The sequence below is a fragment of the Leptosomus discolor genome, chromosome 3, assembly GCF_034619465.1.
Source record: "Leptosomus discolor isolate bLepDis1 chromosome 3, bLepDis1.hap2, whole genome shotgun sequence".
NCBI classification, from domain to species: domain Eukaryota; kingdom Metazoa; phylum Chordata; class Aves; order Leptosomiformes; family Leptosomidae; genus Leptosomus; species Leptosomus discolor.
Window position 1 is genome coordinate 62,198,096 of NC_141393.1, and position 24,126 is coordinate 62,222,221.

The window sequence follows — 24,126 nt, forward strand, 5'->3', positions numbered from 1 at the left end:
GGAGAAAGGTCCCTCTGCGTTCGCTGACACCCCCAAGCAGGACAGCCCTCCTGCACGGCGCCTGCGCTCCTCGCAGCTCCAAACCGGCACCAGCGCCGATGCAGCGAAGCGTTCTGCCCCGCAGGGGCCACCTGCACCGGAGGGCAACGGGAGATGTCTGCGCTTGGCCCCGCCAACACCACCCTCACTTCCAGCACCGACAGGGGGGTTCGGTCTCTGCACACACCCAGCTGTGGTCCCCCCGATAAGGGTTTCGGCTGCTTCGGAGGAGGAGCACGAGGTGGGCGTCAGCTCATGCCATAGATGTAAAACACTTTCGGAATTCATCATTACTTGGAAGAGCAAGTTCTATCATTCCTACTAAATGTTTAACATCTGCTGCTGACACAGCACTTCAAAAGTCATTGCAATTCTACATTTCCCTTTGCTTCTTTCCCCTAGAGTCTTATTTTTTATTCAATTTTGAATTAATAACTCCAGTGTATCGATCACAGCCTGCAAAGTAAACACCCCTCACCCATCCCACTGGCAGGTCTATAGTGAAGAGGATCAACCTCAGCTCCCTATTTGCAGTTTTGCTGACAGTGATTCACTAGGGCTCTGCTTATGACACGGCTCCTGTGCGCCTCCCGAGTGGCCTCTTTGGGTTTCACACAAAGGGATTCCGTGAGTTTCGAAAGCACGTCTGCTTCAGCTGCACACCTCTGCGCTCTGCCGCCAGGCCGGCCAAGCCACCGTTACTGCCATCTCCCCCCGTCACTGCGCGCGCCGCCAGGCCGGTTGGTTCCCCGCACCAAGCGCTGATGGTACTCCTCAGTATAAAGTCTGGTAGTTAACTCTATTGATTTCCAGAAAAAGTTTTAACTACTGTGCACAAAGAATATAATTTTGAAAATATTTACATTTTTGTACAATTACACCACAGCACTTTAATCTAAATTTCTCAATACAAACAAATAGCACCATTAGCCTTTTGCACAAATTCTTTCTAACAAACCAAAAAGCAGGATTAGTGTAAAATTGGGAGACTGGAATCACCTGGAATGAGCATAAGCCCGAGAAGCCGGAGTACCAAAACGCCTACCTATCCAAAACATTAAGAGGAAGGAAACACCCTCAGCATTTGCAAACAAAATCTTCCGATGTGTGCCCTATTCAACATGCACCACAATTCAGCTAAATTCAAGAGAAATGTCGTCTCATACGACGACTTCGTGCTGGAGCGGGTTGTTCTCTAACTCTCTAGACGCGTATCCCGCGTTTCCAAGTGGCTGCTGAACGCCAGTACAGGATAATCTAGCTGCTGCTTGGCCAGTCTGGAGCATGTCTCCCAAGTGAATGTGACAAAAGACGACAAAAACGACAATTTCTAGCCATGAACCTCTGAGCACGCGCATCAACACGGCATCGCAGACACAGGGAGGACTTCCAAGCCAGTGTGATGAAGAGCAGCAAAGCACAGCGCCAACGAAAGGATAACGAACAGCTCAGTGAAGAAAGGAAGGGTTCCGAGACATGGATAGCACCACAATGGATCGCACTAAGGTGCTAGAGGAGGTACCTTATTCCCTGCAGAGCGAATGCTATTTCTGAAGTGTATTGCGGTATGAAAATGCAACTGTTTAATGGTTACCGTTTGGTTCATTCGTCTACAGAAAATGCATTCCTTCTATACGTTCAACTAACATTCAAGTTACTGAACTATACATAATGATACATATTTTACAATTCATGAAAACAAAGCTCCAAAGAATAGAATATGGTCATCTTCAGTGTGGTGGGATGTTCTAGAGGGCTAATATCCGGCCAAGACATTTCAACTTTTACGCTAATGGTCCAAGAATGCTTTTTGTATCACCAAGAAATGTAAAAAATTTAAAAATAATGATAGTCCTCACAGCTGTTAAGTACTCTCGGGGTCATCGAGGCGTCAGACTACCACGCTTGCAGTACTGGATGTATAAAAGAGTGAACGACACATCAGGAGACTTGCTGGAAATCAGGAACTAGATTAGATGCCCATTGTAGTGAGTAGCAGTACATCATTTGATGCACGTTCCCTTTTCTTCTGGATTATTAAGTCTATCCCTTTCTTTACGACCCACTTTTGTATCTCTGTCTGTGGGCTATTTGCATCCACTTGCTTCCACTGTGGTACGCTGGTGTTGTCATTCACCACTAGCCTTCCAGTTTAGTTAGAGATCAGGAAAACGGCTGGGGTCCTCCTTGTAGTCATCAGGAATAGTGAAGATGGATTCATCAAATTCATCGTAACGGAACTCCTGAAAAGTCACAGTGGCTGTGATGGTGGGAAATACAGGAATATCTAGATGGAAGCAAAAGGGTACAATGAAGAGCAAAGAAACACTGGCCTACCAATAATTACCGACTGCTGCTGAACAGATCTGTAACTTCAGGCTTGCTGAAGACACAGAAGCTTGATTAGGATTCTCGATGGGGATTCAAAGCTCTTAAAAAATGAGGTGGTTTAAAAGAAAATTATTTCAGAACATACTCAGATACCTCGAGTGCAGAAACAACACCCAGCTCAACACACCATTCAAAAAACCACTAATATCATTAATTCAGCAGGTTTCTTCCCTTGATGCAGACTGATGACATGGAAACTAAGGTGCTGTGAACATCCAGATTTATCTCTCAAAATGGAGGACATTGGCCTGAGGACGATTCCAGATAAAACAACCTTGCCACACGTAGGCTTCAGTTAGGCAAATCCACACGGAAAGATGAACATTTTACTGTTTGCTGTAAGAGAAAACCCTTTTCCAATTTGAACTGAGCACTTCAGGGCTATCCTCAGTAAAACTGACTCGCCCACGAACTAACTTACTGAGCTAAGCACAAATTCAACCCTCAATAAACAGAGCTGTGCAAATATGACAGGAGGCAGAACACAGTCTGTTCAGAACTGTCTAGCTTAAACAGCTTACGAGTCTGCAAAAAGTCCTGTAACACTCAGAAAAGGTACTACTCCTTCTTGGCAGTTCATGCTGTGACAATCTATAGCATGAACCAACTGCTCTATACATTTCCATGTGTCAGAAGTGTAATAGTTTTCTGTTTATTTGTAAGTGAAAAAACACATCACCCGTAATCCTTGAGGAAAAAAGAAATATAAAAATGCTACAAAATACTCAACTTGGAACTGAGCTCATCCTTTAATGCACGGATAATTCGGCATACCTACCCACACTGCTCCTAGAGCAGGACCCCAGTGTTTGGAAAATGTACATTACAGAGCTCTCTTCTCAACTAGGACTATATTCACCTTTCAGCTGCAGATTTCCTACCCAACGTCACTTCCACTAACTTAATCGCTTTCTCCTGAAACCACAGCAACGCACTCTTGCGTAAGAGAGTTCTTTTCCAAAACCTAGCAGAAGTTTTGAACATATTGCATAAGTAAGTACACACATTTTGGAAATACAAAGCCACAAGAGATGTTGTAGTCATCTTACCTAATTTTACAGGAAAGCCTGGCGGAAGCTTCATTTGAACAAATTCTCTAAGTTTGTTAAAGTGCTTGAAGGGTGCAATTACTTCCAAAACATTCAACAATCTGAAAAGGAAAAATTACAAACTCTTTTCATTACAAATTTCATTACAAACTCTTGTTTCACAAGCTTTCCTTCTAGAAAACATAAAAATGACCCAAAGAGCTAGGTGATAAAAAAGGACTTGAAAATCCTTCAATATCAGCACCCTCACGTTCAGTTCTTAGTGATCCGTATTGTATTTCCATAGGTGTGCAAATAAACACCAAGATGCTAACTCCTAGTCCTCATTTTACACAAGAGACCGAAGCACACAGCACCACGCCCTCTTCTCCACAGACATAAGGAACCTAACATGGTTTTGTATTGGTTTAGAGAACGTAACGCCGAGCTAAAACTTGTTACTGGCAAAAACCACCTTAAGAGTTCTGTAGAATCAGACACATCAGTACTGTGACAAGTTACGGATAAACCTGGGCAAACCTCTGGCCTGACCAAGCAGGGTAAGTGCTTGACTCTTCCAACAACAGGCACACCAGCACCAAGGTCTCCAATTTTAACTGTTTTCTTGCTTAACAGCATGGCTTTATTTGCTGGTTTTAAACTGCCAAATTTCCATTTCTGGAGACACGAAGAATTCTGCAGTTCATAAATACATCAAAAAATTTCCTACGTACAAATAACACTCATGGCCAATAGTTTTGACTTACGATTCGATTCCTAAGGGAAATTCCTGGCTCATAGCTATCGTGGCTTTAAAGGTTTTCTTGCTTTCTTTGCAGACCAGCTCTCTACCCAGGTGAGGAGCTCTGTACAGGGACGGGAGAAAGACAAAGTCAGCTTGTCTCTCAGCGAAACCTCCGTTTCAAAGAAAGGAAGAAAGACTCAGGTTGAAAACCTCAGTAAAGAATCCCTACAACAAAGCAAATGCTTCAGCAGTAGAAGCTGCGTGTAGCCAAGACAAGTCAGTAACCATCTTAATTTAGGTTACCGGGAGTCCTGCTAAACCGGGAGACAAGACAAAACCAGTTCAGGAAATGACTTAAGAAAAATCTTCAAATAATTCCTCATAAACATTACATTAGTGAACATCACAGAAAGACATGACAACTACCCAGAAATATATACAGCTGATTTCAGATGTCAATTAAAATAGTCTCTATGTGAACAAAGCATCAAGTTGAACTAGAAAAAGGTCAGTTTGCTTTCAGCCTAAAATATGAAACAATCTCAGAGAAGTGGAGAAGTTACTCTACTATCACTAGAAGGCAATACTGGAAAATACAGGACAGAAAATCCTGTTATAGAAGAGGAATAGACAGGTAGTAAATAAGATAACAAATCTCCTCCTCTCCTGCTTTATATCAGCTAGAAACTTAGATTTCCCACTAAACTCCCTTCAGTTAATCAGATTATTAAACAAAGGGAAATCTCACATACATATTTCTGTCCCAATAGTAACAGCTGTTCAATCATAACCTATTTATTCTGCTTGAATGTCCATTCTAACTCAAATATATTAAAAATTACATTAGTTTAAAAAGACCAACACAGACCAACATCCCTTTTTAGTACGCCTGTACTGTGATACCATCGTATTCCCTGGCACCATCTGACTACAGGCTAGCCTAACATCTCCGGAAAAAGCACTTTCATCATTGTTACTTATGTGACGCACTCAGATCATTTTTTGGTCCTTCCACGTTCAACAGCCAGACAGCACGCAGTCCTAGAAAATAAACTCAACTGCTTGAACCTTCTACAAATGAAGCTGCTGTAAATTAAACTACAGCTGTTCACTACCTAGTTACGCACCTAGTGGAGAGTACCTTGCCAAGATCTAGCCAGTACTAGGAGATCTCTGTGTCCTTGTATTCCAGTTCATACACTGCCACTGCTGCAAGATCCTCACTAAATCATAAACTTTTTTTTAAACATGGCGAATTAGGTTATTTATTACTATCATAAGATAAACGAATCTGTCAGAAAATCTTCCTTAAAAAAAAAAGCCAGCTTTGATGTGCATCTTTTCAAAATGTTTAAATTCCAAGCCATGGGTATCAGGCAGACGCCCATCCAGTATTTTTATCCCCAGCTGATGCAAGAACACCATGTAGGTACACAGGTACCAGCTTCCCAGCCAGCCTACTGAAGAACGTTAAACATGTGCGACATCAAACCCAGTGCTCCTCTGCCCCAAGAAAACTATAAACTAAAAGCACCTACAAACTAGAGAACACAAAAAAAACAACCCGAATCCCCCCACCCCCAACCCAATAATCTAAAGGTCTGTGGAAGGCAACGGCAATAAACCAAGCACACTTACTTTCCGTTTTCAGCAGATATGTACTCTTCCCACGTAATTGTGTTGGGTGATGGTGGAGTAAGAGACTGCCGTCTGACAGGCTGTTCAGAAAAACATATCTTAACTGTTTATCTGTCCTTATGCTCTCTTAGAATTCTGCCATTTGAAAGACACAACCGCACTTCAATTCTACGAAGAACAGCCATATAGCCTATGCAGTCTGTAGCTGCACTTCGCTGGGCTGTTCCACCTCATGCTCTTGCTCTCACAGCCTCCATTTAGGTATTCGGCCCCAAACTGTATTTTACATAGAAGTTGGCTGGTTTAATACATCAGTTAATCAGTTAATTCAAGTGTCTGAATGACAAGTAACAAAGCATAAGCTAATACAGAAATAAATTAATCATTTTGAAAAGGCTGTAAGTGTATTCCCAGATGATGTCTGGCTCATTCTGAATAGCTCTTGATTTCATGGTGATAATGACAGGCTTAGTACATTGTAATAGAGCTAAAGCAAAACACGATTGAAAAGAAAACCAGAGAGGCATTCTAAACAATAAACATTTGGTCTAAAAGAAGTTTAAAAGTGATTTGCCACAGCCAAAACCATCATCTTTCAGTAAGAGGCAAATTAAGACCAAAATATCCAATATAATCACAGAAATTCCTCAATGCGTGCACTAATCAGGATAATTCATTAATGTGTATGATTATACTTGTAGGTCATATTTATTATTTTAAAATTAAGACAATCAAAATTGAATAAAACCGTTATCTATAGATTTTGCTAAACAACTGGTGTGAAAGATTATTCTCCTATGCAAAAATTCACATACTGTGAAGAATTACTTAAGTATACCTCAAAATTTTGTTCCATTAAGTTGCCACCTTTACTCAGGCTCTCCATGATAGCTTTATTTCGAAGAATATCCTCCTCACTGAGATGTTCTCGTCTTTTCCTTGATTCTAATACAAGTCCATTAACCAAGTAGAAATCTGCCAAGAAGTTTCCTACTCTTTCCTGCAGGAAAGGAATTGGGACATTAATGACTCCGAGAAGACAAAATAAAACCATTCTAATTCTTGTATAGCCAAATAATTGCACTTCAGGGTTGAAATGTTGTAATTCACACAGGCAACCACGTGAGATGTCAGTGGGCAATCCCACTAAGGCAGGCACAGCACAAACAGCAGAACTCCATTGGGAACAGGTATTTCTGTTTTCTTCAACAGTCCTTCTTTAAGACAGAAAAGATTGTTCAAGAATTTAAGAGCGGCAAAGGGAAACCTGACTAAAATCCCCTTCACAGCACGCTGTGGTAAAGGACAATTTACACATGTAGAATATGGATTTGGTATTCACAAGGAAAAAGGTTCTGAAACGCCAGCTCAGACGAAAACTTGCTACCAGATGAAACCAAAATCCCTCAGAGCTAGTCACAAGACAGCAATTTCCTACTCAAAGAGTTACAACAGTGGCCGTTTCATTTTTTTCACAGGCGAGAACTTGTACTCCAGTCACACTGGTAACCCAGACAGGCACACCAAAGGGGAACTACCCAGAACACTTCCAGCTTCCTGCATTCCTCCAACACAGGAGTGCACAGAATCCTTACTGCATGCCCTGGAAGGAATTTGCTTATTTTCTCCCAACCACACCACCACAAGGCTGTCTGAACTGTTTTGCCCCCAGTAATGCAGTCTGTGAGATTTTCTCGCAGCTTACTGTTTTGTCTTCTCGAAATAGCCATCCCGTTTGGGCACGCGTGAAGGTAATTGATTTGGTTGATAATGTTGCTGAGTAAATATCACTGCTCATCAAAATGTCAACCTCTTCTTCTGTTTCCATCTCAGATTCCTAGAAGAAAAATTCCCAAATGCTGAATAGAACTTAATAATAATTATTACTACTTCTGAAAACAAAAAAACAAACCAAAAAACAACAAACCAAATCAAAACAAACAAACAAATTGATAAACCTTTTCCTTTGGAACTTTTCTCCAAACAAGCATTTCCTGAATTTTCCAACTGTTTTATAGAAGCTCTAGCCAATTGGTTACCGAATGGTTTAATTTCAAATGTTAAGCAAATAAAGCATCCAAGTGGGATGTATTAAGAAGGTCAGCAGCCACCCCCTTTCCACCGGCAAAGATCCATATGCTTAAGTGACTGGTGGATAAAGCTGTAATTAAAAACCTGACTAAATACAAGGGGTCCAGCGAGTCAGACCTTGCACTGTTAACAACTGAACTGGCCATGGAGTGACTAAACAGATGCAAAGCGGTGGCAAGCAAGTTTGAAAACCCACCCAAGGACACCTATATTAAGCCCACTGGAAAGATTAAAAGCAGCATGCATCATAACTTAAGACATATTTGCCTATTCAGAACGGTAAAAGGTTTTTCCAAGATTCACATTGTAGCTTTTTTGTCATTTAGAAGTCTGTATTCAAAAGCACTGTTTTTCGTAAAAAAATGTTATGTCACCCATACAGCTTCAGTTACAGCAACTCAACCAAAAATTCTTTGGTTTGCATTTCTTTGGAGCTTGTTTGGGTCTTTTTGAGAAGCACATTTTGTTTAATAAAGTAGGTCAGACTTCTGATGTCAAGTAAAAGCTTGAGGTATGTCACACCCTACATTGACACAGATCCTTACCTCATGATGTATTCGCTGGTAAACTTTTTGTTCATTGTCTAAAACTACAAAAGATTCAGAGGGTGCAGCATCACCGTTAAAAATGAAGCTTAAATCCCCTCGTTGGCACTTCATGTCGGTAAAGTCTATGAGAGTTGTGTCCAGCCTGTGAAAATATGCCAATACTTTAACGCCTAAGTTCAGTTCGCAAGCAGAAGCTTTTTTTTTTTTTTCTTTCTTTTTTTTTTTTTAAATCACAACCAAACACACTAAGGCCTAAGTTTTCATTGAGTATTTTGTAAGTGGAGCCTGGATGCAGAAGTAAAAAAAACGGCTATTAACAAGTTTCACATGATAACATCCCTGCCGTTATAAACGCGTTGCAAACTATTCTTACACTAGAGGGTAAAGTTTTCTTCAGAAAGGTTTATTTCAAAACTGCCAGCACGAGGAAGCAGCAGTTCACATAGCGAGCGTGTGCTCCACACTGAGAAATACAACTACTCCACATGATCAGCATCCCATTCTACAAGCAGCAGCCACTAACTCGAGTAACGATATTAGGACATGACCCACATTATGAAGAGGACTAAGAAACAGTCTGATTTTTTAATTTGACTTATTTTAGTTGCTATTTCTATTTTTTCCCCTCACCAACACAAAAGAAATGCTTCTGCTGACCTGAATGACTAGAAGATGGAAACAAGGACAAAGATCTTGCTAGCAACTCGTATCTGTTACTGCTAGAATATTTACCTCTTTACAAAGATGATTAAAGAACCTAAATTTAGTGACCACTCCAGCTCTAAGGGGTGGCTGCTTAACACTCATCATATATTGGCCTCTGATTTCAAGAAAGATTCTGTAGCTACTTCCACTCAGCGTCAGTCTCATGCAAGAAGAGCACACAGAAATGAGAAGGAAATGATGGTCTCGGGCTCAAATTTGACCTAAAAAGTCAGTTCATACACCTATGCCAACAGCTTCAACAGGACAAAATTTTCTACAGATTGAATCTCCTGAATCACATTCTTCACTTTTGTTTTAAACTTTGGAACCTAAAGAAAACGTCAGAAAAGACTCCAAAAACCCCAAACTAAACCAGTTCAAGGGCTGAGCTTGGAAAGACTGCTGCAAGCACTCTATTGAGCTTGTGGATCTGTCACATTAAGCACTTTAAAAAGAGAAAGTATACCACTTTTCTTACTACGTAGACTGGGGCCGCAACACTTCTCCACAAAATACTGAAAGCTCATCTATTTGAAATTGTGTTAAAAATATCACATTCCTGTTTTTCAATTAAACATTGACATTTCTAGTAGATAAAGCCTTATACAGCTTAACTGCTGTTGCTTTTATATTAAGAGACTCAGGAACTGAAGTTAAATTCAGATCAACAGAGAAAAAAAGACAGTCTGACATTCAAACCGCTTCTTGCCTCTCAACGCCAACGTACAAACACAGTGCTCTTCACAGTCTCCTCACTGGTTTCTTTCAGACCATGCTGGAAGCCAGCGTTTTCACTAACATGCAGGTATTTATGACTTAGATTACACACACTGTAAAACCAGGACTTACCTGATATTTATACCTTGTTTGTGTATTTTACATGCATCAGAAGGCAGAATTCGGGAAAGTAAAGGCACTAAAGGTAGGGAGAGAGAACACAATTAGGACTTTGAAGTTCCTCTGCAAAGTATTTCTAGTAAAACCATACATCAGTTTGAATCTCAAGGTATTTTAATACCAATACAGCATACCCATTTTCCATCATAATCTCAATACAAATACAACTGACTAATACCAGGCTGTTTCTATTCAATAACTTCAAAAATTATTTATAATTGTACAGACTACTTCCAGCATCAGGACATAATTTAAAATGTCCTCAGCCACAGCTAAATCATTTATAAATTCTAGTAAATCACCTTCTATCTGTTTGAAATTTTAATTCTATTATTTGACAGTTTCCTTATATATAATCAAAAACCCAGCTACAATTAAAAGCAGACCACCCACAAGCAGGAAAAAAAAAATAATCTCATGCACTAATCTTAAAACATCAGCCAAACCTTAAACCACCAGTGGAACCGAGAGTCAGTATAGTATTATGAGACAGATATGAGACTGCAGCTGCCCTTATTCAAAAAAGGATCATTTACTTTATAGCAATAAAACCACTTCAACACAATGGCCTTTCAAGTCTTTCTTCAAAATGATCCATGAAGAATGAAGACCATTTGTAAAATGTAATTAGCCTAGAGGATCACTAATTAGGACAGAGGCACTGCCCAGAGCATCTTTTCCCCTTCAAGAAAGCGAATATATAGAAAAACCAAAATTGAACAGAGGCCCAATGAGGCTCCTGGAGAAGAGGAAGCTCCCTAGAAGTTGGCTTGACACCTGACATCACTTCTGCTGTGCCATGTCTGCCTGCCACCATCACCCTGCCAGTCAGGCTGCAGTCTCATCACTAAGCCATGTCTTATCTTACTCCAAGCCCAGCTCTACTCTTTTTCATGCTGACTCTTCCATGAAAAAGGCTACTCAATAGATGTGCAGCACCCAGTAGGCCACCTAGAAAAATGAGGGGTTTGTTCCGTATCTGCTCAACATTTGATGGCAGCCTTGCTGCTCCTTCCTCCGCTGAATATTGGAAGAGGCATTTAGTCCATCAAATACTTAGACTATGCCTATATTAAAGTACGTAAAATTACTAACTCAAATTTCAACCACTAACAGAAGGTATTGCCTCTGGTATTTTGACATTATTCAGACGCGTTGGTCATTATTAATGCATTTTTGTTACTTTATTTAATTTTTCTTCTACAGATAAGATAAGGTGGAAATTGAGAAAACACTAAATGTTATACAGCCACATAAAAGAAATATTAAGGTGAAGACAGGGTTTGATGAAACTTGCGTAGCTGCACTTAACTGCCAGTTGCCATTCAGAGTATGGCAACAGGCTGAAATTCAGGAAATTAAATGCCCCAAGTCCAGTTACTCAACTAAATTGTTCAAACCACTGTTCTGTAGTGACACCAATCGACCAGAGACATTTTAATATTCTGCTCTTCCAATAATCCATTTCTTAGAGTAAACAACAGCTTGTCCCTCCTCCCCCTCCCCATACTGTGTCACTGGATTACAGAATAGGATTCAGCTCCAAAAATGAATAAGCAAAAATAATTCAGCAAAAAAGTTGTTTCTCCTTTCTTTATAACTTAGATCTGGAGAACTGGACTGTGAACCTTCCAGCACGCAAACCAGAAGAGAATTTCAGCTTGAGAGAACAAGTGTGCTGAAGACTGATTACATTATCTCCCTGTGAAAGGAACAGGCAATTGCTTACCCCAACTTTGAAAATCCCAGTGAAGCTCTAGATAGAAGTCACCTAGCTGAGATGAAAAGAAGAACACATTAACAAGCTTTTTAGTCTAAACGACTACTGTAAAATCTGCTGAAAGACAGGCAGAAGTTGTATTTTGCCAAACAAAGAAAACTCATTCTCTAATGTTAGTATGTGAATTTATACCGAACTTGAAACATTTCTGAAGTTTTAACTAAAGCAGAATCAATTAACGATAAACCTACATAACTCATTTGAACTACCCATTTTTAATGGCTTTTTAAAAATAATAATTTACTCAGCTATTAAGCCATGGATTATAAAAGATTTACTGCAAATCTGGGTTTAAAAAAAGATCTATGGAGCTCTTTGCTTGCTTTGTTTGATCACATCCAACCCCATGGAACTATGTCTTCTGTCTTAATGAGTCAAGTTTCAGCTAGGAGTATTCACACACACAAATCTCAACTTGCCTTCTGGAAATATGCTTACATCATTGTATAAAAATTCCTCTACCTCCATAAACACATGCCAGCCAACTCCTTTCATCTGTATGCCAAGCAAAAGCAAACTAAGGGGTGACTTGATTAAAATCAGCAAATGTTGGTAACACACAGAGGTAGCCATATACTTCCACTCTGTGCAAGAAGAAAAATACACAACTCTAGGCCAGGTCTTGCACCAGCAGGAATAAGGAACAGCAGAACTGTTTCAGCAAGGCCGTGTCTGCTCTCACACAAGAACCGAAAGCTTTTCACTCCTAGACAGACAGCAGGGTTTTTTTCCCTTGGATCCAAGAAAAATGTAGGAACATTGGTAGAATGTATTCATTGAGTGTGTCACTGACACAGCTGAGCTCAACTTCTCAGATGTATGGTTTCATTAATTTCAGGTAAAAAGCTGGTTTTCCACAAACCCATTCATATTTTACCACTTGACTAGGCAGGAGCAGCTCACCCCGCCTAAAGGGAAACAAACACCTGTGTTTTACAACCACAGTTTCAGCACACTAGCAGCAGTCCAAAATGGAGGAAACTAAGCTTTTCTTCTTGGGTTCCCTGAACTGAGGAATATTTCACTGTGCTCAAGAACTGGCTGCTGCACGTAGATGGAGAATTAAACCGAAAATCTCTTTTTTGATTTATTTATATATTTGAATACTAAGCAAGAAGAGAAAGTGTCATTCACGATCGGTGACTAAACAAAACCAGTAAATTACTAATTAAAACAAAAGACTTAAGAAAGCCTTAAAAATCTAATGAAATAAATACAGATTAAAAATACAATCTTCAACTTTTATATTGCAAAGACTAGCAGGTCCGGCTTACATAAACCTTCCTATTCGCATTCCTAGAAGTTGAGAAGGAAGTATGACCTTAAAAATACACACAATTCTGTACCCGCTTAAAATGGACATTGTAAGCCAAGACTGCTATTAAGAGAAAAAGCCATCTGTAAAAGCAAGTAAAAAACTTTTTTACAGTTTGCCAGAGCATCCGTACTAAGAACATAAGCAACTGCTTTCCATCACGACCTGTTTTTGTCAACGCGGCTGCCTTGAACTTACCTCTTTCAGGGCTTTTAACAATCGAGGTCGCTTTTCTTCAACACTTTCCCTGGACTGCTGTTTAAGCTTCCTTAGGAGTGCTGTAACTGAACAGAAATGAACTGTAAATTAAATTTATTCTATTTGTTAATTACAGGTTAGTGTCATTATCTGACATCTTGAAAAAACAATGCAAATGTAACATCTCATCAGGCTGTGGAGAAATTCACCTCAAGTTACAGCCTTCTCGGATCACAACAGGAAGAAAAGCCTTTATAATGGTTTGTAATACAAAGTTTACAATCATGTCAAGAGGTCTTTTACACACCTATTGGTAAACATGTGGGTGCACATGTATACTATTGAACACGAGCCCATAGACTGCACAACGTCTACTCCCATTGAGAACATCCTTTAGCAGTAAGGAGCTGACATGCAGAATGTTGTTGGTATATCACAAGCTAGTGCATTAATATATTAATATATATATAAAAAAAATATTATCAGTTTTCTGCTATGAGACACGGTAATACCAAACATCATTAACGTCCACTAGTGAGTAGCGGTAGAATAACTTTCCCCCTGCTACTTCCTATCTGAAGTGATTAAGTAATCCCTGTATTTGCCTACTGGCCTGCTGAGATGCAAGACAAAAGCAATATCCATTGCCAACTGATCTATCAAATATACATATGACCACATGGAGCAGTTCCAATTAGATGATCCATACAGCTAAAATCCATTCTGACCTTGCAACCCCAATTTTAATACAGAATGCTAGCCTACAGCTTTTACAATCACTTTAAGCAAAACCTTAACTCTACTTAGCATTATGTATCCTAACACATTTTCTTTCTTATCAAGGAAATGGACACATGTAGAGCTTGTCATATCACATTTAGGTTTAAAAAAGATTAGCCTATTAAGATACTCTTCAGAGAACTAGAATAGGAGTATTATAAAAAAACCCTAGCTTGAAAATCTTTGTTCTCCCATTCTGAATGAGGCCCCAATTTCTGATTAATCAGGAAGCAGAGGTTCTTACTCATTTGTCTGTCTCCATAGCTGATGGCTTCTGCAAGAGGGCTCCATCCCTGAGCATTTTTCACCTTTACTGGAGCATTATGGGCTAAAAGCAAGTGGGCACATTCTGTAACAAAATAGCAAAAATTATTTACAATAAACGTGAAGGATGTAGCAGTATCTTTTGTAATAAGGGGAACAATAATAAAGCAAAAGTAGTAGATATTCAATAAATTAAACAGTTTATCAAAATACATATCTGGATTCCAACTCAAACTTCAAACAAACAAAAATAATTTCTGTGAGTACTCACAGCACCTCCCTTGTGAACTAAAAACAATTTTGATCCACCACCAGTTACATAATCACTGAGAAACATGCCCTCTGCTTCTCATACTTTGCTTTTTTATAAAGCTGTATTTCTGTACGTGCATATACATACACATAACTATAGGGCAAATATTTTTAAAACGTAACATCAGCTCTCTCTATGTAATGCGCAAACCCATGTACGAAGACACACATTTCATGGTCTTCCCCCTCTCTCTCAACCCCCTTCGCCAAAGGTCAACGGCAAACCGATTTGCTAGAAATGCGCGTGGAGACACAGACTTCAGGCAACATCAGAGAACATCGCATGTACAGGAGGCAGAGGACTAATGCATCCCTACGTGCTGTAGCATCCTGCGGTAACACGGCATCGGAAGCAGGCAAACAAGCACGCTCTGGCCTAGGACAGCCTCCAAGTACGCGCACAACTGGCTGTACCAGAAGTAACTGGTAGTGCAGGACTACCAACGTGGGTATCTGGCGCACTGGTAACAGAGCACACGACTCAGGGGCATGTGCTCCATCAGCAGAGAGGTACACTTGCAGCGTGCTACGGTTTTGACCAACAGTATCAGCAGCAGCATGCATCAATCCTACCCCTGACGCTCAGCACGCTCACACCGTGCCAACAGAGCAACGTTGACATCTCATCAAAGCCACACAAGGTCCTAGCACAGTCACTTGCACTCCCTTCTCTGCCCACAGGTAAAAGGTAATGGTGGAATGACAAACAGCCCTTAACATTAAGGAGAGAAGAAAGCTTTCAGTATTTCCATGTTTCAAATAAGCTGTCCTCACTTGAAGCGGTCCTTCAGCTTCTAACTACAGAAAGTTTCCTCAACACAACTCATTAAAATCAACCTGACCCATTGCAAATGACAGAGCTGTAGGTTGAAGAAATGCCTCATTACGAATAGGATGGGCAGGCGTGACAGAAAGAGGAACTTCCTGGATTATTCTCCCACAGTAGGTGTTACAGGAAACCGTACTAGTCACTCCAGATGCAACTGTCGTGAGTCACCGGCAAGCACAGTGTTTGGAAAGGAAGAGATACTTCACTGGTGAATATACTATCTTTTGTGGTAAATAAACAAAAGCCCTGACTACTCTGTCAGCAAACACAGAGGTATTTTTATGGCCACTTAAACAGAGTGCCTAACACAACAACAGCGTACAGTGAGCAGGCAAATAAGCTTGCGTTCACCAGCCAGATCACCTTTTCAGTTAAACAAACAGGATGTAAATTCACCTTGTGCTTCAGAAGAGACTGGCTGTAATGCTGCTACATACAGCTGAGCGGTCTGCGTGCATCACCCCAGGAAGACAGAAAACTGACCTTCGACATCAGTGAGACAGACTAATGAGGTAGGAAAGGAGCTGGGGCTCTTGGTGGATCAACAACTGCGCAGGATCCGAAGTTGAAACAGTAAAATCAGGTATTGCGCTGGATGTCATGCATGAATAGCCCTGCTCTAGGCAAGCTGACAAAGGCTCACCGCAAGCAAGAAAAGGAATAGATGGAAGAAATTCCTCTCTTCTCCTCGCTATGCTACATACAAGGATAGCTCAAACTCAAGGAATCTGTCAGCACTGACCAGATTGCTTTTTATCGTACAGCTGAAACATAAAATAACCAAATTTTAAGAGAGACTTAGAATAAATATTCAACCATACTGAATTAAAGTTGGTAAACTCTTTTCTATCAGTTTTATTAGAAGAAGCATCTTTGATCAAAATTGTCTGTATTTATTAAACAAGGTATATGCTACTGTTGTATCTGTATTGTAGCCATATGGAAAGTGTCCCTTCATGACAGCTAATCACCTTTTAAGCAAAAACATGAACCCTTCTACGCCCAGCAGTGCAAAACTTGGAAATATTAACTAATGACCGTGACAAGCGAAAGCTTGAAACAAACCCTGCAATAAGGCACAGCAGAAGTCATACATGTGGCTGATCATCATCGCTTGAAAACACAAAGTAGTTACAAAACCAAAATCTATCCTACAAAGAAAAATGCCTTATTTAAGGCTGAGAAATTAGAGAAAAGCTTCTGCCTCTGTTTCCTTCTGTTGTTTCAAGCCTCTGGTCTAGGACCCTCACCAAAAACCAGCAGTTCTGATAAAGCACTGGTTTTTGCAAGCTGAAAACCCTCCCGAGACTTGTAGCAGGCAGGCACTTGTAAAACATATTTGCCTCACTGCTGCCTCAAAAAGCTTTTGTGTATCTTCTGTTTCTTGTCTTCCCTTTTTTTTTTTTTTTTTAATTTAAGAAGTAACACAGGCTAGACCAATATTTGGAGATTCCAGCAAGCTCTACTGCTTCTTCTTTGCATAAGCCACCTCTCTCCCTTCTTCCTTCAAAATTACTTCCCACTCCAACTCTCAGTTATCCTGGATCACTTCACAGGTTTTACCAAATTGTCCTAAGACACCTTATTGCACTTCCTGCATTCCTTATTGCACTTCCTGCATTCCCCTCTTCAAATCTGCCAGGTGTTTGATTAACAACAGCTCTCTCATGGAGCAGTACCAAGTACCCGGCACAGGACTCACACGGCTGAATTAAACCAGGCCATTCTTGTTTCAGTCATGAAAAAGAATTTTACTGCCACAGAGACTGAACAATCATACTCCAGGTTTCCTCCCAGTCTTGAAACATGTCTACTTCTACACTTTCTATTTGGAGTAGAAATTTAAATCCTGTGCCTTGAAATTCTACTGTAAAACAATCCCCAAATGGTATCTGGAAGATAAGAGCCATTGTGAATCAGCTGGCTGCACAGAGCTGTAGGCTGTCCTGTGCCCCCGCAGGATGAAGCCCTGACAGTTGAAGAAACAGCGAGGCAGTGAGCCCGAAATTCGAATCAGGTGAGCGAAGGAGTGTGCAAAGAGCAGGTGAGCGATTACATTTCCACTCAAAGAATCATTTTATTCTAGAGGATGTCATTCTGATCACTGTGAAAAACCTGAACATGGCTGTTCAGCCCCTGTAGTGAGCAGATCAGCAACACACACAGTGACACCAACAACCAGAAAAGTGCAAAGAGAAAGGGCATCACCACACTGAACTTACGGCCCCGCTTCAGCTGCTGCACACCAAAGGGGAAGCAGGCACACACATGCTTGCCTCCACTGCTTAGAGGTCTTTTTCAATCCGCGATATTCCAAGTTTCCCTATTTCCTTCTAAGTCTGCAAGAGAGAGGAGCTGGGTCCACCCACTGTTCTCGTTCTAGGCTCACAGAGAGTCCAACTGCTACAACTCCTTTCCACCCCACCCGCTACTGAGCTCCTTCATTTCAGCCTAAAGTACAGCTCTGATTTCTTCTCCAACTTTTCTCTTCTAAATCTGCACGGTGTCTTCTTTTCAGAAAACCTCAACTTTGAACTAGCTCGAAACACAAGATCACATTCAGGAAAAATGAAAAATCTTCTTTTTCCTCTGGTCCTTAAGTCTTCAGGATAATTTAAGGGCTAACAGAATCAACGGTTTTACCCACCTTTATGTCCCAACATCACAGCAAGATGTAAAGGAGTGTTTCCTGAAAAAAATAATAGAAATAAAAAGATATTAAATTCAAGGTAACAGAATCCATTGCAATTCCCTCAGGTGTTTGCACATACAACTCAAATCTTAGGTGTTAAGAAACTTTAGCTACATGACCTAACCAAGGAACACACTGAAATACACGAGAGCAGCTACACTTTTCTAAGTCAGCATTTGGATTATACCAGTTAAATATATCTGAAACACACTTCATGGGCCAAGAGAGCTTTTTTTTAATGATGTCTTGACGCTTACTCCGGCCAAAGAGGTCCAATTGTATCTTCAAGAAAGAGATAACCCAAACTTCTATGCTTATCATGGTCTGAAAAGTCTGATACTTTACAAAGAATGACATATCTAGGTTAAAAGCTACTCAAAGATATGATACTGATTAAAATTTTAAGAGCCTCTTTTATTAATTTTTCAAAGATTTAGTACAAATTTTTTACTAATATAGTATTGGACCGATTGCGAAGTAACAGTAACCTCACTACAGAAAAGCCTTTTTGTTATTTTAATGCCTTGTTTCCAAAGAAAGTTTCTGAGATTATTAGCAGGTATTACAAACATGACCCTATTTCCTGGCTCTGCATATGACACATTTTTTGCTTCTGTTCTCAAATATGCACCACAACGTACAGAGTTGTCCTGTAGTAATGCTGCTACCAGAATTCTGACGCATTTCGTTTATGTAGCGTAAGGACACAAAATTCTTCCATCTAACTGTATTGCTCTGTTTAGATGTTTAAACATTTTCTGAGCAGAGTTAACAGAAAAATTGCTGGAAAACAGATTTCTTCTGCAATTTTAACAGATGCACTCAATGTTAGGGTTATTTTACAGTACCATGTTAGCAGTAAGTACTTGCTACGTGCAAAGGATGATGTACTGTACATCTAAAAGATGTAATCCAAAACATCGAGGGACTGCTACACAAAGTGATTGCCAGCATGCTGCAGTCTCATGGAATCTCTGATCTAGATAGGCAAGCAGGCAAAGGCAGAGTTTCCACAAGGTTTTAAATCAGCTACTCAGCATGCAGTACAAATTATTCTTGCGGGTCACTAGCAACAGCACAGACAGCTACATCCTAGTTCATTATGCACAGTCTAACTAAGCTAACCTCGAATTTTCTATTAATAGGTTTTGCAGCATCTGTGAGCCAAAACATCATTTAGGTGCAGCCATTCCTTGCTAAGCGACCGAAATAACAACATTATTGAGGAACACACTCGAGAATGAGCCAAACCATGTACTCAGAAAATTCAAAAAGGGGTAAACATTTTCCTTATCAAGCACTTCAGCGGGATATATATAGATATAAATAGGCCTACATTAAGTTTTCTCTTACATTAATAAACCATAAAATTTTAAAAAAGCACCCCCACCTTTCAAACGGTGAACAAAACAGAGCCAGACAGCTCCTGTAGCTATGATGGCTGGGTACAATGGCAACAAACAACAACACGAAAGCTAACCAGGCTCCTGACAGCGTTCCCAAGAACCCTGCAGGATTTCATTCAGCTGATAAGCAGAAAGAGCAGATGTGCAGTAACACACATCCTTTCAAAACTCCTCTGGACAAGGTTCTGAGCAACCTGATCTAACTCCAGTGCTATCTCTGCTCCGAGCAGGAGGTTGGATTATATCACCCTTAGAGAGCTCTTCCAGCATAGATTTTTCTTTGACTCAATGATCATCTTCACACCAAAAAATATGCAATTCAAAAACTAGACAGGAAACGTGGATACAGCAGACAAGGTGGAAAGGAAGAGAAGCATGCAGAGAAACAGACAGTACAACAACCGATAAAGCACAGAAACTGGAATCTATCCACTCCAGAAGAAAAAAAAAAAAAAAAAAGCTATTGAACAGGAGGCTGAAAAGAGGTGACACCCTGCCTGCTGGTCTTCAGCCAGCAAGTCCCTGGCAAGGAGGGGTCTAAGGTTTAACAAACATCAGTGAGATAAAAGAACAGGTTAGCTGCTGTACCGAAGGGAGAGGAGCTACGCTGACGGGTAAGCCAGGCAAGTGAACAAGGAGAGGCAAGGCAAACACACAGAGAAGGGACATTAACAAACACTGTAGTTCCTACCATTCTGGACTACCTGGCCAGTCAGGCCCTCTTCTCACTGCCCATGATAAACTCTCCTCCAGACAACTCTTAACCCAGACCAGCTGAGCTCTATGAGCATGGACACAGCAGTACACTGGAGCGTTTATTATCCAGGGCATACAGAGCAGTTCTAGGTAAAGTTAGTCTGACAGAAAAAGGCGCTGAACTTTAACACTGATCAACTTTTCCCTGCCAGTGCACAGTGCAACTAAGCATTTCTGCCAGAACAGGCAAGACGGTGGGAGAGGGCAGTTCCACTTCTTCCTGTTGCATGGATGGTTTTAACAGCTTGAGGTTTTCAGTGAACCACAGCACAAGCCACAACAGGAAGCGTTAGATTCCATGAAAATAAGTAGCTTTACACAAGAGAGCTGCTGGACAAAGAAAGAGAAGGGTGCACATACACTACTATGTCCTTTACCTTTGTAAGAGAGTTGTAATAAAGAGGGCACTGTAAATAATTGAGCTGATGTATAGTTTTGATGACTTCCACGCAATTTAATCATAATGATAATGTGTTTGCTACAATCGTTTCTAGACACCGACTAAAACGTGAATGGGCACATACCCGAACAGTTGCAAACAAATTCATTCTCTTTTGGCAACAGCTTGATTCACCGTATAAACAAACCTCACGCGTTCCTTCCATCTAAAGACAACTTCATCGGTATCTATAGCTTTGGGAAATGAGCATGTATGCTTCCCTCCCCAAGCCATACAGCCTACAGAGCCTTATTCCAAGGAAGCAGTGATACAACAGTGCCTGAAACCTTGCACGTGCACATCCAGGGCATGCAAACAAAAACTGTCCACACAGAAACCCACACAAAACACAGTACTTGTCCACACGCACGTGGGGCTTTTAACCTTTCGCTAGGCACCTGGCACACCTACAAGGAAGCTGAGTCTGTTGGCTAAGGGTAATTCAGCAAGAAGATTTGTCTATTCCAGAATATAAGGTGGTTTTATTTGGAATATCTGTTTAAGCTCCTAAATGTGTATTATAGTAAAAATAAAAGTCATCTAATACATACAAGCTTCTCCCAACAAATGCATCCTTTTTGGAATAATGGTACTGGCCTTCTGACAGGTAATGTTTTTTGAGGTTAATTCAGAGGGCGAGGCGGGCTGCACTCCATTTACAGACACAGCCAGTGGTGGTTTTATCAGAACACCAAGAGTTTAATGTTCTACAGGACTTGGCTTTTCTGCACTTAACCACACGCTACAAATAGGACCAAATTATAAACAGTAACTGTTTCTAGAAGTTCCTTCTCCCCTTTGTCACTTCCTTATCGAGTAGCAGGATTCTTCTGCCTTATTTCTGAGCGTAATTGCAAGCAGAAGTTCTCTACCCCAAATAACTCACAGTTCAAATATGTAAACAAGGGACAGATGGATTCCAGCAGAAAGAAAACAATAACAATGAATATTAGTCAGGCCTTTGGCAGGTCAAGACACCAAGGGTTTTGTTGTTGGGGTTTTTTTGAAAACTTAGTAGCAAAGGAACACTCAAAGCAAAAACTTAGAGGAAGAGACTGAGACAGAAATCCCCAGAGTTCCTACTGTAAACAGCACTGAGCAAGCAGAGTGACGTTCATTTGAAATTTTTATACATATATGTGCGTGTAAATATAGATATTTAAAAAAGGACGGTATCGACATTTGTGATACACGTTGAGGATGGCAGTGCAGCAAAGATGGATCAGGAAGTGTCTTCAAAGTAAAGATATCAAGCTTATGATGAGTTATTTGATGAGGAATTGGAGGCGTAGGGGAGAAGATAACAGAAGGAAGACATGGAGTGAGAAAATTTCTTCCTGAGTCTGTTGCTTTCATTCTCCCAGTATTTGCTGCAACGTTTGGAATGAAGACGACAGGATAAATATATCTGTAGCTGTATTTATAACAACATACTTAGAAAAACGTTATGGCAGTTGTAAGAAAAACTCCTCCCTGCCTTGATTGAGAAAACCAAGCTTTATCTTATGCCACATACATGAGCTTGTGTTTCAGAGTGCCTAACGTTATCAGGGACGTGGCTTTTAACTTCCAATTACACTACTCTTCCCATCGTACCGATCCCAAAGATCGCTCTACCTTAATGCTCCTTTTGATTTTACATAATACAACTAAGTAAAACAACGGAAACATTTATCTCTTAATCAGAAAAAGAACATAACTGTACCCTTTAATCACCTCTCCAGATGCCACATATGGTATAACTTGCATTCTCCAGCAAAAACGTATCGTGTTACTCTTGAAGTAGGTAGGAAACGTAGAGATGAAAACTAGCCATGAAACTTAAGCTGACTTGACAGGCTGATTTATTTTTTAACAATGTAAAATATCCCCTAAATTAAACATTATTTTTAAGTGTCCTAGCAAGATTTTACATATTTATGCACTACAGAGTAGCACGAGGATCTTACTTCTACCTCTGCTACTGCCACTTCCATGTCCAAAGCAAGCCTGCAGAGGTGCAGAGAACAAGGTTTTGGCTCTTTCAAATCCCACAATTAAAAAAATAAAAAAAAAAGTTTTGCGTTGCCTTTTTTTTTTTTAGCCTGGGGAAAAATCAAAGATAGTTCCACCAACAGCCAGAGGAACCACTCCTGAGTGTGCTCGTCATCTCCGACAGCAAACAGGCGACAGTTCAGACACTTAAAAAAAAAAAAAAAAAAAAGGTTTGGGTTTTTTTAAATGAAGTAAGGTTTTGAAGATGAAGCAACACCGGGCAGGAGGAAGCTCTCCCCGCGTTACGCTGTTACAAAAGCTGGTTCCACGCTCGCTCCTGTCACAAAAACCCCGATGATCCTCCGAGCGTGGGGCCGCGCTGCCCCGCAGACATCCCCCCCCGCCCCAAGCCCAGCAGTGAAACACCGGCGGCGATCTGGGACGCACAGGCGAGGTCCCAGGCCCAGCAGGAGCGAGAAGGAAGAGGCCGCGGCTCCCGCCGAGTCCGCGGGAGCTCCCCACATCGCGGGGGCGAGGCGGCCGCCGCCCCCCGCCCGCCAGGCACCAGGCCCGTCCCGCTCCCCGCCGCTCACCGTGACTGTCCTTCTGGCCGATGCCCTGGGTGCGGATGAGGGCCGAGAGCCGCCTCACGTCCCCCTTGAAGACGCACTCGTGCACGGGGAAGTGAGCCGGGCACTTGTCGGGCTCGGCGGGCGGGCCCGTCCCGCCGGCCGCCGGCCCCCCCTTCAGCGGCAGCCGGTGGTGGTGGTTGCTGAAGATGCGGTGGCCCCCGGCCCGGCCGCCCTTGCCGCTGCTCCCGCGCCCCCCAGTGAAGATGCCTCCGGGCGCGGCGGCCGCCTCCTCCTCGCCGGGCGCCAGCAGGTCCCCGTCCTCCTTGCTGGGCTTATGGTCCCTGCGCAGCGAGCGCAGCTTCTCTCCGGTCATCTCCAGCGGCGGCCCCGCGGGCGGCGGGGCCCCCGCCGGGAAGCTTCGCCGCAGCCGGAGTGTCGATGCAGCTCAGAGCCGCGGCGGCCAGTCCCGTCCCGTCGGCATCCCCCGCCAAAAGCACCCGCAGACCCGCCGCGCCGAGAAGCCGCCTGCCCGCCCGCGGGGACCCGCTCAACGGCCCGGCGCCGCCGCCATCTTGGCCGGCTGCTCCCGCGAGAGGCGCGGCGGGAAGGCGAGACTTCCCCGGGCACCGCGAGACTGCGCGGAGGGCGGGAGGCGGCGGAGGCCGGTACCACCCGGTACCGCCTCTCGCTCGGCCCGGGAGGGGCCAGGCGCCTGTCCAAGCGGGCC

The 24,126-nt window shown here is 41.8% G+C and overlaps 1 protein-coding gene across 1 annotated transcript; it reads right to left on the minus strand.

Annotated features, from left to right (window-relative positions):
• Positions 1 to 1,599: 1,599 nt before the first annotated feature.
• On the minus strand, positions 1,600 to 23,772 carry ANKRD13C (ankyrin repeat domain 13C). Its single transcript, XM_086463340.1, has 13 exons — positions 23,421 to 23,772; positions 18,208 to 18,249; positions 14,400 to 14,504; positions 13,376 to 13,461; positions 11,812 to 11,857; positions 10,035 to 10,101; positions 8,478 to 8,622; positions 7,547 to 7,678; positions 6,680 to 6,841; positions 5,842 to 5,921; positions 4,226 to 4,324; positions 3,480 to 3,580; positions 1,600 to 2,326 (listed from the first exon to the last, which is right to left on the minus strand). The coding sequence occupies exons 1-13, from the start codon at positions 23,770 to 23,772 to the stop codon at positions 2,196 to 2,198; spliced, it is 1,548 nt and encodes a 515-aa protein (XP_086319466.1). The 3' UTR covers positions 1,600 to 2,195.
• Positions 23,773 to 24,126: the final 354 nt, after the last annotated feature.

Bases quoted from the DNA above. Each gene is read 5' to 3' on its own strand.
- ANKRD13C (XM_086463340.1), bottom strand. From the start codon at position 23,772: ATGACCGGAGAGAAGCTGCGCTCGCTGCGCAGGGACCATAAGCCCAGC. The intron at 18,250-23,420 runs GTGAGCGGCGGG...TATTTTTTTCAG, and splicing joins CGGCCAGAAGGACAGTCACG to GAAACACTCCTTTACATCTT. The intron at 8,623-10,034 runs GTAAGTCCTGGT...ATATTTTCACAG, and splicing joins AAACAAGGTATAAATATCAG to GCTGGACACAACTCTCATAG.